At 37.3% G+C, this 14,416-nt stretch overlaps 1 protein-coding gene across 3 annotated transcripts in view; it reads right to left on the reverse strand.

The window, feature by feature from the left end:
• Nucleotides 1–14,416, reverse strand: part of kiaa1109 (KIAA1109 ortholog) — a 311,921-nt gene that overhangs the window by 129,842 nt on the left and 167,663 nt on the right. For all 3 annotated transcript variants that reach the window (XM_033016927.1, XM_033016881.1, XM_033016832.1), the window contains exons 33-37: nucleotides 13,763–13,909; nucleotides 12,064–12,191; nucleotides 10,626–10,828; nucleotides 7,654–7,851; nucleotides 55–266 (exon numbers count right to left, since the gene is read on the reverse strand). In XM_033016927.1, coding sequence (XP_032872818.1) covers nucleotides 55–266; nucleotides 7,654–7,851; nucleotides 10,626–10,828; nucleotides 12,064–12,191; nucleotides 13,763–13,909 — 888 coding nt within the window. The remainder of the gene's footprint in view (nucleotides 1–54; nucleotides 267–7,653; nucleotides 7,852–10,625; nucleotides 10,829–12,063; nucleotides 12,192–13,762; nucleotides 13,910–14,416) is intronic.

Raw genomic sequence — 14,416 nt, forward strand, 5'->3', positions numbered from 1 at the left:
CAGGCATTTAAATAGTATTTACCATGCACTTGTCTAGTATAATTCACTTTTTACCTGATCGTCAGATGCTGAATTCCCATTATTTTCTGAAGTTGGACTTTTATTATCCCGTGGGAGGTTATCTTCCGACACATCAGTGCTGTAGCCACTGCCAGTTGGAGAACCAGTGCTATCACCTGATTTTTGCATCCCGCTTCTTTCTGCTGTATTCGATTTTCCAAGAACTCCCAAAACATTGTACAGAACAGCTCCTGACTGTCTTCCTCCTAAGAATCCAAACATAGTAACAATAGTTGGCATCACCTCAAAAACATATGCAGAAACTTATTTTGCAGATTTCATTTAAATCAGGTTTACTGTCACAATCAAGCAGCTTTTCCCTTTTATTCCTATGTTTAAATTGATACAACATTGAGCATTTCCTTCACTTTCATCTCCACTTCAGCTTCTTTGCCTGGGAGATCTCACCTAACACCATTCACACTTTGTGCATGAAAGAACTGCAGATGCTGGTTTACACCGAAGATAGACACAAAATGCTGGTGTAACATTGAGCTAACTTCTCTAACTTCTACAGGTGCACAGTAGAGAGCATGCTGACCGGTTGCATCGTGGCTTGGTTTGGCAATTTGAGCGCCCTGGAGAGGAAAAGACTACAAAAAGTAGTAAACACTGCCCAGTCCATCAGCGGCTCTGACCTTCCTTCCATCGATGGGATTTATCGCAGTCGCTGCCTCAAAAAGGCTGGCAGCATCATCAAAGACCCACACCATCCTGGCCACACACTCATCTCCCTGCTACCTTCAGGTAGAAGGTACAGGAGCCTGAAGACTGCAACAACCAGGTTCAGGAAAAGATACTTCCCCACAGCCATCAGGCTATTAAACCTGGCTCGGACAAAACTCTGATTATTAATTAATAACCACTTTCTGCTATTTGCACTTTATCAGTTTATTATTCATGTGTGTATATATTTATATCATGGTATATGGACACACTGATCTGTTTTGTAGTAAATGCCTACTATGTTCTGTGTGATGAAGCAAAGCAAGAGTTTCATTGTCCTATACAGGGACACATGACAATAAACTCACTTGAACTTGAACTCGGCGGGTCAGGCAGCATCGCTGGAGAAAATTAATAGGTTCTGTACTTTCCCATACCTCTAGTTTCCCACTCTCCGACTGTCTGATGAAGGGTCTCAACCCAAAACTTTACGTATTATTCCTTTTCTCCAGAGATGCTGCCTGAACCACTGAGATACTCCAACGTTTTGTGCCATTCAGTCTTTTCTGCATTTTCATACTGCCACATCCACCCAGTTGAAAATTCACAGCATTTTAGTTTTTCTACTCTACTCTCCTCACTCACTCTCATCATCCCAATCCATTCATTAAGAAACAACCTAAATGTTATTATTAAAGTTGCTGACATAGTAAATAAAGTAAACATAGGAAACAGAGTTTTACCTCATGGCGTTTAAATGCCAACACTCTGGTACATCATTCTAGCCTCCTTCTAGACGAAGAGCTGAACATCCAGTAACCTTTTCTCAGACTATTACTGATATAATCTTCTCTGGGGATCTCACCTCCTCAGGGTCCAACTTCACAATACCTTAACCGTGTACAAACTGCTTTTACCTCCTCCGTAAAATCACAAATATGCTACCCTGGTCAACGAGACATTTCAGTCTGTTCTCAACTGATTAGGTCATTTCTTGATATCTTGATTATTTTTCTCCCTCTATATAGTTTCTTATTCTACAATTGCCTTCCACTTGAACTGTTTTGCTTCCCAACAATTTAATGTAAACATGGCCCACATTTCTTTCTTGAATGTATTGTCCAACACTACGCAGTTCTATTGCTGCACTAAAATTTCAAAATAAAATTTAGTTAGTATCATCATCACTCTCCACCGTCAATGTAAGGATTATGTGGATATTTATACTCAAGAACAAAAACATTTTGTTCCAAATCTTCTGCCACTCCATGGTGGTCATATCTGGGTGAAGGAGTTAGATATTATATTATGTTGCACAGATCCTCATACAGTGAAGTACACAGAAAGCGAGTCCCTTGCAAATATTATTAACCACTACATAGTCACTGTTTGCATTGCCTGGAAACCAGAAAGGACAGGCAGATTATATTATTATATGCTGGAGGAAATAAGAATGTAAGATCAGGTAATTGTTTATTTAAACAGTAAACCTGAAGCTGCTACAAACTATTTCAAGAGCACTGTGGATAAAAAGACATTGGGTGAAACTGTGGAATTGGACAGACTTCAATCACTGTGGTCAAAGGTGGTGTTATCTCATTTGCAAAACCATTTGATGAAAGTATGTTTGTGCAATATTACAGCGTGCAAGGTATCTACAGTATGTACATAGAAACATAGAAAAATAGGTGCAGGAGTAGGTCATTCGGCCCTTCGAGCCAGCAATGCCTGATCATTTAAAATCAGTTCACCGTTCCTGGTGTTTCTGATATACCTTGATTCCTATAGCCCAAGAACTATATGTAACTATCTCTTGAAAACAGTAAATTTGCCTCCACTGCCTTCTGTGGCAGAGAATTCCACAGATTCATAACTCTCTGGGTGAAGACATTTTTCATCTCAGTCCTAAATGGCCTACCCCTTATTCTTAAACTGTGGCCCCTGGTTCTGGACTCCCCCAACATTGGGAACATTTTTCCTGTATCTAGCCTGTCCAATCCTTTAAGAATTTTATATGTTTCTATAAGATCCCCTCTCATCCTTCTAAATTCCAGTGAATACAAGCCCAGTCGACTCATTATTTCATCATATGTCAGTTCCGCTATCCCGGGAATTATCGTGGTGAACCTACGCTGTATTCCCTCAATAGCAATAATGTCCTTCCTCAAATTAGGAGACCAAAATTGCACACAATACTCCAGGTGCGATCTCACCAGGGCCCTGTACAACTGCAGTGGGACCTCCTTGCTCCTAAACACCATACAGTTCAGAATTCATTATGCTACTACCACCAGCAGTTGTATCATCAATGAAGAAGCAGTTCCCTCCATAATGTTTGGGACAAAGACTCATTTAATTATTTGCCTCTGTACACCACAATTTGAGATTTGTAATTAAAAAAAAAAATCACATGCCATTGAAATGCACTTTGTCAGATTTTATTAAAGGGTATTTTTATACATTTTGGTTTCACCATGCAGAAATTACAGCTGTGTTTATACATAGTCCCCCCATTTCAGGGCGCCATAATGTTTGGGACACATGGCTTCACAGGTGTTTATAATTGCTCAGGTGTGTTTAATTGCCTCCTTCATGCAGGTATAAGAGAGCTCTCAGCACCTAGTCTTTCCTCCAATCTTTCCATCACCTTTGGAAACTTTTATTGCTGTTTAACAACATGAGGACCAAAGTTGTGCCAATGAAAGTCAAAGAAGCCATTATGAGACAGAAATAAGAATAAAACTGTTAGAGATATCAGCCAAACCTTAGGCTTACCAAAATCAACTGTTTGGAACATCATTAAGAAAGAGAGCACATGTTAGCTTACTAATCGCAAAGGGACTGGCAGGCCAAGGAAGACCTCCACAGCTGATGACAGAAGAATTCTCTCGATAATAAAGAAAAATCCCCAAACACCTGTCCGACAGATCAGAAACACTCTTCAGGAGTCAGGTGTGGATTTGTCAATGACCACTGTCTGCAGAAGACTTCATGAGCAGAAATACAGAGACTACACTACAAGATGCAAACCACTGGTTAGCTGCAAAAATAGGATGGCCAGGTTACAGTTTGCCAAGAAGTACTTAAAAGAGTAACCACAGTTCTGGAAAAAGGTCTTGTGGACAGATGAGACGAAGATTAACATATCAGAGTGATGGCAAGAGCAAAATATGGAGGAGAGAAGGAACTGCCCAAGATCCAAAGCATACCACCTCATCCGTGAAACACGGTGGTGGGGGTGTTATGGCCTGGGCATGTATGGCTGCTGAAGGTACTGGCTCACTTATCTTCATTGATGATACAACTGCTGATGGTAGTAGCATAATGAATTCTGAACTGTATAGACACATCCTATCTGCTCAAGTTCAAACAAATGCCTCAAAACTCATTGGCCGGTGGTTGATTCTACAGCAAGACAATGAATCCAAACATATTGCTGAAACAAAGGAGTTTTTCAAAGCTAAAAAGTGGTCAATTCTTGAGTGGCCAAGTCAATCACCCGATCTGAACCCAATTGAGCATGCCTTTTATATACTGACGAGAAAACTGAAGGGAACAAGCCCCCAAAACAAGCATAAGCTAAAGATGGCTGCAATACAGGCCTGGCAGAGCATCACCAGAGAAGACACCCAGCAACTGGTGATGTCCATGAATCGCAGACTTCAAGCAGCCATTGCATACAAAGGATATGCTACAAAACACTAAACATTACATTTTTATTTACATGACATTGCTGTGACCCAAACATTATGGTGCCCTGAAATGGGGGGGGGGGGGGGGACTATGTATAAACACTGTTGTAATTTCTACATGGTGAAACCAAAATTTATAAAAATGGCCTTTATTAATATCTAACAATGTGCACTTTAACCATGTGTGATTTTTTCTATTACAAATGGGTCTTTGTCCCAATCATTATGGAGGGCACTAAGTGAGCCAGTACCTTCAGCAGCCATACATGCCCCAGGACATAACACCCCCACCAACGTGTTTCACAGATGAGGTGGTATTCTTTGGATCTTGGGCAGTTCCTTCTCTCCTCCATACTTTGCTCTTGCCATCACTCTGATATAAGTTAATCTTCATCTCCCCTGTCCACAAGACCTTTTTCCAGAACTGTGGTTGCTATTTTAAGTACCTCTTGGCAAACTGTATCCTGGCCATCTTATTTTTGTGGCTAACCAGTGTTTTGCATCTTGCAGTGTAACATCTGTATTTCTGTTCATGAAGTCTTCTGCGGACAATGGTCATTGACAAATCCACACCTGACTCCTGAAGTGTTTCTGATCTGTCGGACAGGTGTTTGGGGATTTTTCTTTATTATAGAGAGAATTCTGTCATCAGCTGTGGAGGTCTTCCTTGGCCTGCCAGTCCCTTCGCAATTAGTAGGCTCACCAGAGTTCTCTTTCTTCTTAATGATGTTCCAAACAGTTGATTTTGGTAAGCCTAAGGTTTGTCTGATGTCTCTAACAGTTTCATTCTTGTTTCTCAGTCTCATAATGGCTTCTTTGACTTTCATTGGCACAACTTTGGTCCTCATGTTGATAAACAGCAATAAAACTTTCGAAAGGTGATGGAAAGACTGGAGGAAAGACTAGGTGCTGAGAGCTCTCTTATACCTGCATTAAGGAGGCAATTAAACACACCTGAGCAATTACAAACACCTGTGAAGCCATGTGTCCCAAACATCATGGTGCCCTGAAATGGGATGGACTATGTATAAACACAGCTGTAATTTCTACATGGTGAAACCAAAATGTATAAAAATACCCTTTAATAAAATCTGACAATGTGCACTTTAACCACGTGATTTTATTTTCTATTACAAATCTCAAATTGTGGTGTACAGAGGCAAATAAATAAATGACTGGTCTTTGTCCCAAACATTATGGAGGGCACAGTAGCTCATCATGAGTCTCCGGTGTCCCATATAATTGTTGCACTGGCACACTGAAAACAATTATACTCATCACTGAAAATTTTGCTCTGAAATTGAACAATGGGAATGCACAAATCTCTTGATTAAAAAGATGCGAAAAGGCCATGGAGACCTAGAAAGGGAATAATTTAAATCACGAGTATTTTGTACAGATAATAAGCTGTATCTATTTTAAAAAGGAGATTGTTTCGAATTTGTCTTCTTCATCCTTAGCCTTACTAGTTCTTATCTTTCTCTGTTCCTTCCATTGATTTTTCACCATATTGATTTCTCTCTGGTCACTCATTAAAGTTCATTGGCTAATCTGATTTCTGGTCCATCATCCAGCAAGATTCTGAATGTCTCCTTTTCATGTTGAAAGGCAAGAAGAATATCTAACTAATGAAGCACACTGCAACAAAGAAAGGTTTCGAGCCGAAACATCGCCCATTCCTTCTCTCCAGAGATGGTGCCTCACCTGTTGAGTTACTCCAGCATATAGTGTCTACTTTTATGAATACCCTGACTATTATCTTTTTCAACACGTTTCCTGTTGAATGATGGAATAAAATGATAGAAAATCAAATGTTTATAATTTATAATTATAAAATATAATTTTGAATTAAATGGGTGAGAGTTACATAAAATCTTTTCTGCATTGTATAGTATTTTTACTTAGTATTACAGTAAAACAGAAACACTGAATTGTCATGTTTAGGGCAGAAGGAAAAATGGCATTTTGCATGGACAGCTGTGGTTCATAAAATTTGAAATTCTGTGCTCAGTCCCCCAACCATAAGATTTAAGTATTTTGATTATTAATAGAACCATAAGGTTAATAAATTAACCCCACCATTTCAAGAACATAATCGACAAAGAGCATTTAATCAAAAATGAAATAGTCATAGAGTGATACAGTGTGGAAACAGGCCCTTTGGCCCAACATGTCCCAGCTACACTAGTCCCACCTGCCTGTGTTTGACCCATATCCCTCTAAATCGGTCCTTTCCATGTAACTGTCTGTTTCTTAAACGTTGGTATAGTCCCTGCCTCAACTGCCTCCTCTGGCAGCTTGTTCCACACCTCCCTCTGTGTGGAAAAAGTTACCCCTCAGATTCCTATTAAATCTTTTCTCCTTCATCTTAAACCTATGTCCTCCGGACCTCGATTTACTACTCTGCTCTGCAGAGGATGCATTATTTTACATGGGCCAAAATTAAGATTCCAAGGTCTTAATGAACATCTATTAAAAAAAAGACTTAGCACAAGCCAAACTTAACATTGAATAATGCACTGATGACCCAGCCTCAGATGAAGGTGGATTGGCATTTTCTGAAAACATGGGGCTGAGTACATGTCAGGTATGAACTTTCTGTACTGCTGGCTTTGAATCTGAAATTAAAAGATATTGTAATGACAAATCCTGCTGCCAATTTAAATGTAGGTATATTTGGTACTTATAATTGCCAGCAAATCTCTTTGGCTGACTACTTAAATGACATCATGTGGGATCACAAGTCTAAAACTAATCTGTAATATGATACCAAAAATGGTTTAAAACAAAGCATTTTATATCACATATTTAAAACAATATTGTGCAGGAGTTCCATAAAAATATGTTTTACAGATATGTAGCCCAACCTAATAACAATTAACATTTTGCCCAGCCCTTGATTGAGTAAAATAATTTAAAGGGCCTGTCCCACTTTCACGACCTCTGCCGAGTTTGCCCTAGACTCATACTCGCAGCATGGTCGTCACGAGGTCTTAGGTAGGTCATAGCAGGTCGTGATGCTAGTCGTAGGTACTCGTGGCATCAAGTAGGTCGGGGCGTTTTTTTCAACATGATGAAAAATGTCCACGAGTAAAAAAGGTCGTGAATTTGGTCATGAAAGTGGGACAGGCCCTTAAAGCATTTGGACCCAAGCAAACAATTTGTATAACAAGCTAAAATGAGAATCAAATTCTAAATAACACATTATTTGTTCAGAGCTGTACAAAAAACATACCTTTTATAGTTAAATTTTCAATACCACATTCAAACAGTATCCATCCCCACTTCTCTACATATTGAGGAGGTTTGGTTGTTTCTGAAGCTTTAAGTTGTTCGGTATCATCCGTAAAACTAAAATCCTCCAATTCTTCTAAAGTGAAAAGAACTTTTGACTTCTCAAATGGGATGGCAGTAATTGCACATGTTCCTAAATCTTTAAAAATAAAAACAGAACAAAATCATCAATATATTTGTGTACATTTTTTAATTCCTATCTTTTCATCGTTTAAAAATGTCTGATCTATTCCTTTTTGATTCAAGATGAATATTCTCACAATACCTATACTCTAAACTATCTTGATTTTTCTACAATTTTAATTCTCCTGATGACACTATTTACTATATCACTAATCTTTCTATTTCAAACTTGAATTTATGGTTTCCTAGATCACGAGTAAATGTAACAACCAGGTGTTTTGTCGGTGTAGATCCTTCCATTTAAACCATAAGATCATTATTCCTATTTGTCTGCCATTGCCCATGTAAGTTCCTGATGATTTCAATAACATAGCATCAATGGGACGACAGATGGCGCAATGGGACGACAGATGGCGCAATTGGGACGACAGATGGCACAATGGGCTAAGTGTTCGGCTGGCAACCGGAAGGTAGCCGGTTCGAATCCCGCTTGGAGTGCATACTGTCGTTGTGTCCTTGGGCAAAACACTTCACCCACCTTTGCCTGTGTGTGAATGTGTGTGAGTGATTGGTGGTGGTCGGAGGGGCCGTAGGCGCAGATTGGCAGCCACGCTTCCGTCAGTCTGCCCCAGGGCAGCTGTGGCTACAGAAGTAGCTTACCACCACCGAGTGTGACTGAGGAGTGAATGAATAATGCGATGTAAAGCGCCTTGAGTATTAGAAAGGCGCTATATAAATCCCATCCATTATTATTATTATTATCAATTCCACAAGTTTTAATTATATCTAATAGTGGAATCTTATCAATTGCCCCCTTGAATTCACATTAATGTTAAACGTTCTCCTGTCCTAGACTTCATCTGCTTGCTTAAACATCATTAGTGTTAAAGTGTAAATCATTATGATCCACCCTTTACAAATCTCCAGTGGCTATATCTAAATATGTCAATAAGTAATCTTATTCAGTCGGTCAGTCTTTTAGTGAAGACAAAAAATTCACAGTAGGGGTTAAGGCTATATAATTTCCTGCCCTATAATTTCCTGGTATATCTCTTTCACATTTATTAATTAATGAAATTAGAGCAGACATCCATCGAATTTGCAAGCATTTCAGAAAGAATAGCTAATTTCATCCTTTACTTTCTTAAAAACCCTATCTAGAAGCTTGGAATTTTTAACGTTTAATCCTGGTACTGGATTCTTGCATGTGTTAATGTGAGCGAGTTCCAACCCTTCTTTCTTTGTTAGATTCTACTTTGTATCAAATTCCTACTTCCAAAATTTTTCTTTATCCATTTTAATTTCCAGTAGTCGGTGGAAAGATTCTGATCTGAAACATCACCTCTCCATATTCTGTAGACCTGCTGCCTGACTCGCTGAGTTACTCCAGTGCTTTGTGCTTTTTTGTGGTATGCAATTCTTAGTTTCACAGTATACTCATCTAAATGTTTAGTGCATGATATTGATTCCAAGATAGAGGGCACTATCCTCTGATGAGAATTGTAAATCTCAGGAATTTTGTATCTGAGATATCTGTGGATGCTAGGTCTTTCATTATATTAACGGTTGGAATTGTGATTTTTGGACACCTGGAGTACAGAGGATGTAGAAGTTCGGTGCTAAAACAGACTCCAGACAAAGGACTGGAGACAAATTATAAAGAAGGTTCATGAGGCCATGTGAGCTTCTCCCATTTCTTCTCTTTTCAAAGTCTCTAGACGACCCACATCAATCTAATTTAAATACAATTCTTAATATCCCAAGCAGTTTATTTCTACATTACTTTTCAAGGCTCTTATTAGTGTTGCATTTATTAAGCTTTATAGGTCTGCCAATAGTCACTTGTAGTATCAATTAAGTAAAGAAGTTAAAAGATCCATCAACAGTCTTTTTCATCCCAGTAATTCTAAATCACTATTACACCGAAACAAACCTTCAATTACAGATCAGTTTCTCTCCTTATTTTACCAATGACTATAATTTGTACAAAACACAAGTATTTTAAGGGCTTCGAAAAGGAAAAATTTAGCCAAGCATGTCACAATCTTATCAGTGCAACATACTTTAAAATATTTTCTTGATAGTGCTATACCTGTTTTACCTGCATTAGATTTATTTGCATTTGAAATAAGATCTGAATATATATTTTTTCTGTTTCTAGTGGATTTAGAGCGGACTTATTTGCTTCATGACGAGAGATTACTTGGCACCAATTGGGCTGGACTTTAACGTCATGGAATACTGCTTGAACATTTCTTTGAAGTACGACAAATTAAATCAACACCTTACGACAAAAAACTAAAGGAACAAAATGAGTTTCTATGCTTTAAGAAACCAATTGGAGCCATTGGTTCTTCAGGTTTTTGTTGGATGGTGTTGGTTCAATTTGTCACACTTCAAGCAAATCCCGAGCAGTATGTCATGGCTTTAAAGCTCGGCCTGATTCTGCTCATGTGACATTCTCACTGGCAGTTTCCAGTAAGCCTTACTGAATATCTAATTAAGATTGATGATTGAAATGCTGCTCTGGATAAGATAAGCCAACAAACTATCTTTTTGTATGGGCAATTTAGGTCTGCTTTTCAAGTAACATATTCAATATTTCTTTCCACTTTTTGTAAGAATAGAACTTGCAACAAATGTGCTTTATTATATATGGAAAGAACATCAAACGTAATTTTAAAATGCTGACAGCCAGCAGTATCACCCTTTTTAAAATTAAAATTGCCAAATTAATTTATTGATAAATGAACATATATATTTAAAGAAATTCCAAATAACAACCCTCACCTGTTGTGCTAAGACCTCGTAACTGCCCATGTATCCGATGGACATTGAGCTTGGCAGCCAATTCTTTTCCCCTCTCTGCGCCAGCATTTGACCTAAGAGAGCCGGATGACTGTGGTTGCATTTTACTAGCATTAACATATTTGTCAAATGCAACAGATGCTCTGCCTGCATCTGGGTTGTTGCTTCCATCTTCTACTATACCCCTATTGGAAACAGAAGTAGAAGAGAAGATTTAGACATACTAAAGGTTATCCAAATAGTCACACATATACACACACAAACATACAATCCCAATTTAAGCATACATTTACTGCGCTAAACAATAAGCTTTAAGGTTTGTTGTTGAGCTTGGTTCTTGGTTCTTGGTTCTTGGTTCTCCAAAATATTCCAAATGGAATTTAAGCTGCCCAATACTTTACAGGATTTACATTAATGTATTTATGCACTGAGATTATGTGTTAAAAACTTGAGGGATGTTTTCTTAATTAGTAAGTTGAATGCTTTGTGTGTTAGAAATGTAAAGATTAATAAACCATTATAATTTGAAACAAGCATAACTTAATTAATTTTGTTTATTATATATTATTAATATTATTTATTATCAACGTGTATTGTTTTACAGGCCTTATGTGCTACCGCAAGTAGGAATTTCATGTTTCGCTGTTGGTACATAGGACAACTAAACACTCTTGATTCTTAATTTTGTCTTTATAGGCAAGTTATCTCTCTGTATATGAACAAACTTTGAACAGTAAAGTGAGTTGTTCATACAATTAAAATCAAATTTAGTAATTAGTTTCTGTGGGATAGAAGCTTGTTGCAAAAATAAATGTATTACCTATCCACATATTTTATCTGTTCTAATAGAAAAACAATGATCTCCAAGAATAAACTATTAAGACTGACATGATAATTAATGTATAGCAACATGACATAAGTCTTGGTTAGAAATATTTGCAGAACCAAAAACTATACAAGAAATAAGCTACACTTCTTGAATCTTCAAATTTACATTTGTAGAACCAACTTTCAGGAGCACCTTTTTTTTTTAATGAAAAAGCCTCTTTTTTGGATAAAATTAGATCAAGAAAATCTATAGCTGTGGCCAACAAAATAAGCCATAATTTCAGTAATTCTCTAATGGGGTTGAGTTAGATGTACCAGCTACGGCTGATGCAACAGTAAGGAGCTAATATGGCGTATCAACACTGTATAAGTACTTTATGGAAAGACCTCTAGACTTGCTCTTTAATCCAGCAGAGTGGGAAATCTGATGCTCTGCCTTCTGAGCACCAGCATGTTCTGTGCCTGTGCATTTTAGTTTACAGAACTGCCAGCCAGTTATTAGTGAAATCTGTCCCAACGTCTGCAGTTAACCTGAATAATGTACCTAAAGATGTGAAATAGCATTCCTGAAAAACAAGATTTGATAATTTACCTGTTGAACAGAATCTGTGTGGAAATTCTGTCAAAACACAATGCAACCAGAGAAACATGAGTTATGTTCTTGTTTGTGATGAAAGTTGGAGGTTCTTCCATTGTTGCTTGTAAAAGACATAAATTTACCTAAAAGTTTCAAGAAAATAAAGTCACATAACCAATGCATTTAAAAAAATAATTCTTAAGTGAAGAATAACACTTGTGGAATTAATTGCCCTTTGCTTGCTGTCATGCACCAAGAGTTGGTTAAGTAATTATAGAATATAATGACATATAGACCAGGTAGAATGGGAAAATAGTTTCTTCCCTATGTGGGTGAAATTGAACAGCTGTTTATATTCTTTTTAATGTCTGTCTTATTTGGGGCCAGCCTAAAATATATCGTATTCAATTTCCCATCTCGTCACGATCTTTGGGTGCCAATTCAATAATTAAAACATTCAATACATCTTAACTATATAACTATGTTAACAAAGCAAAAGAACAATGGCTGCTGCTCTGTGTAGTATTGTTTTCAGTTTCAATATTTGTTTCAACATGGTATTCACCCTTTAGGTTAACAGGAAATAGACAATATGGTCCTTTTTCTAATTGGTAAGTTGGAAAATGGTGTAACAAATGGTGTGCCACTGAATTCAATGCTGTGGCCACATACACATTTTGTGTCTATCTTTGATTTAAACCAGCATCTGCAGTTCTTTCCTAGAGGCCCATTTTAAAATCTATTTGTTTTATTAAACCGGCCACTATAGTCCATACTAACCACCCGGTCGTGCTCTCAAGCCCAGTACTCTAATACTGGAAAGTGACTGGTAATTATTGAATATTGGTACAAAATATCATGCTCATGATACTCTTCATGGATCACGGAAATCAAAATAAAATTTTTGATATCCAGAAACATTACACATAATATTAATATTAATTTCACAAAAACCTCTACCATCTGTGCATGGCTTTCATAAGTACCAGTGTGGTGGCTGGCATTGGTTGCAAAATTGGATACTGCAACTTAAATTCAGAAATCACATTGTACAAGAATTTATTACATACAACCTATCCTCAAAAGGCGAATATTAAGATACAAAATAAGATAAACCTTACTAGTCTAGGCATACCACGTGCCCACTACCTAACAAGCCAGACTCTCAAACAGCAGCAACATGACTTAAGCTGCAGTAAAGGCAGCTCTAGTCAACAAGACCCCCTGAAAGCATTGACAAAGCCGAGCTTTGCCAGTTAACAAACTCTAAGCAACTCTTAAGTTGTTTAAATGTCTTTGTCATTCAGAAACAATTAATGACCATTGAAAAAAAATTAAAAACAAGGTCAACAAGAAAAACAATACAATAATTTGAAAAATTAAAATGACTAAAAATGAACTTAGTTTATGTTTGCAACCCTGTAATCCCTATTAAAGTCAAAGGGACTCAGTACCTCTATATTTAGCCCAAATGTCAATTGTCCAATGTGAATGAATCAGAATTTCAGCAAGATTCAAAATTGGAATTGCTGGAATTGACTACAAAATGACAGATTCTGCAGAATTTACTACATGGATCTAATTCAATAATTGTCTTTATATCTATCATTCTACATCTCTAAAAAGACGATTATCTTTGTTGCAACAAGTACCATGTTTGAAAACGCATATACCTTATAACTATTGAGAACCGCAAATAAGGAAAGTTGCATACCTTTGGAATGGAAACATTAGCTTGGAGACCCTTTATTTTCACATTATCCTGTTTATTTGCTGGATTTTTGTGTAGCTGGCTTGATTTTGTTGTACCAGTTGTGCCATTTTCTATCTTGGAGCCTCTCCCTTCATGCTTTGCAGTTGTCTGCAGAGAGAGAACTTTTGTGTGAAAACAATGTTTGACATTATATAGAAGAAAATACATTGATCTCACTGATCACGGCAGCTAACAAAGAGAAATAAAACAAGTAGAGGTACAAAATCAGGTAAGTCCTGTTTATTATCTGTACTGACTCACTTACATTCAGGTGCCCTTCAAGTAAAGGTCACATTTTAAACAAAGGTTGAAATCAGAAGCCAAGGAATTTAAAAAAAATTTTTTTTAAAAAAATCACAATTATTGTAGCATTTTTGTTTAAGAGCTTGCATGTTATTAAACATATATTTGTATTCCCTGAACACAGCTTTATATTTAATTAAATTGTGCACCTCTGGATCACAGGCAATGCTAACCCTACTGTTACTCCTTGCTTTCAGGTATGTCAAACAGTCTGAGTCATCTCTCCAAAGCCATAAACCTGAGCATGTCAGACAATAGAGAATTCGATTGTTGAGGAGGTACAAGCCTATATAAAAGGTAAGTTGATCAACA

The sequence above is a fragment of the Amblyraja radiata genome, chromosome 1 (assembly GCF_010909765.2).
Source record: "Amblyraja radiata isolate CabotCenter1 chromosome 1, sAmbRad1.1.pri, whole genome shotgun sequence".
Lineage (NCBI taxonomy): Eukaryota > Metazoa > Chordata > Chondrichthyes > Rajiformes > Rajidae > Amblyraja > Amblyraja radiata.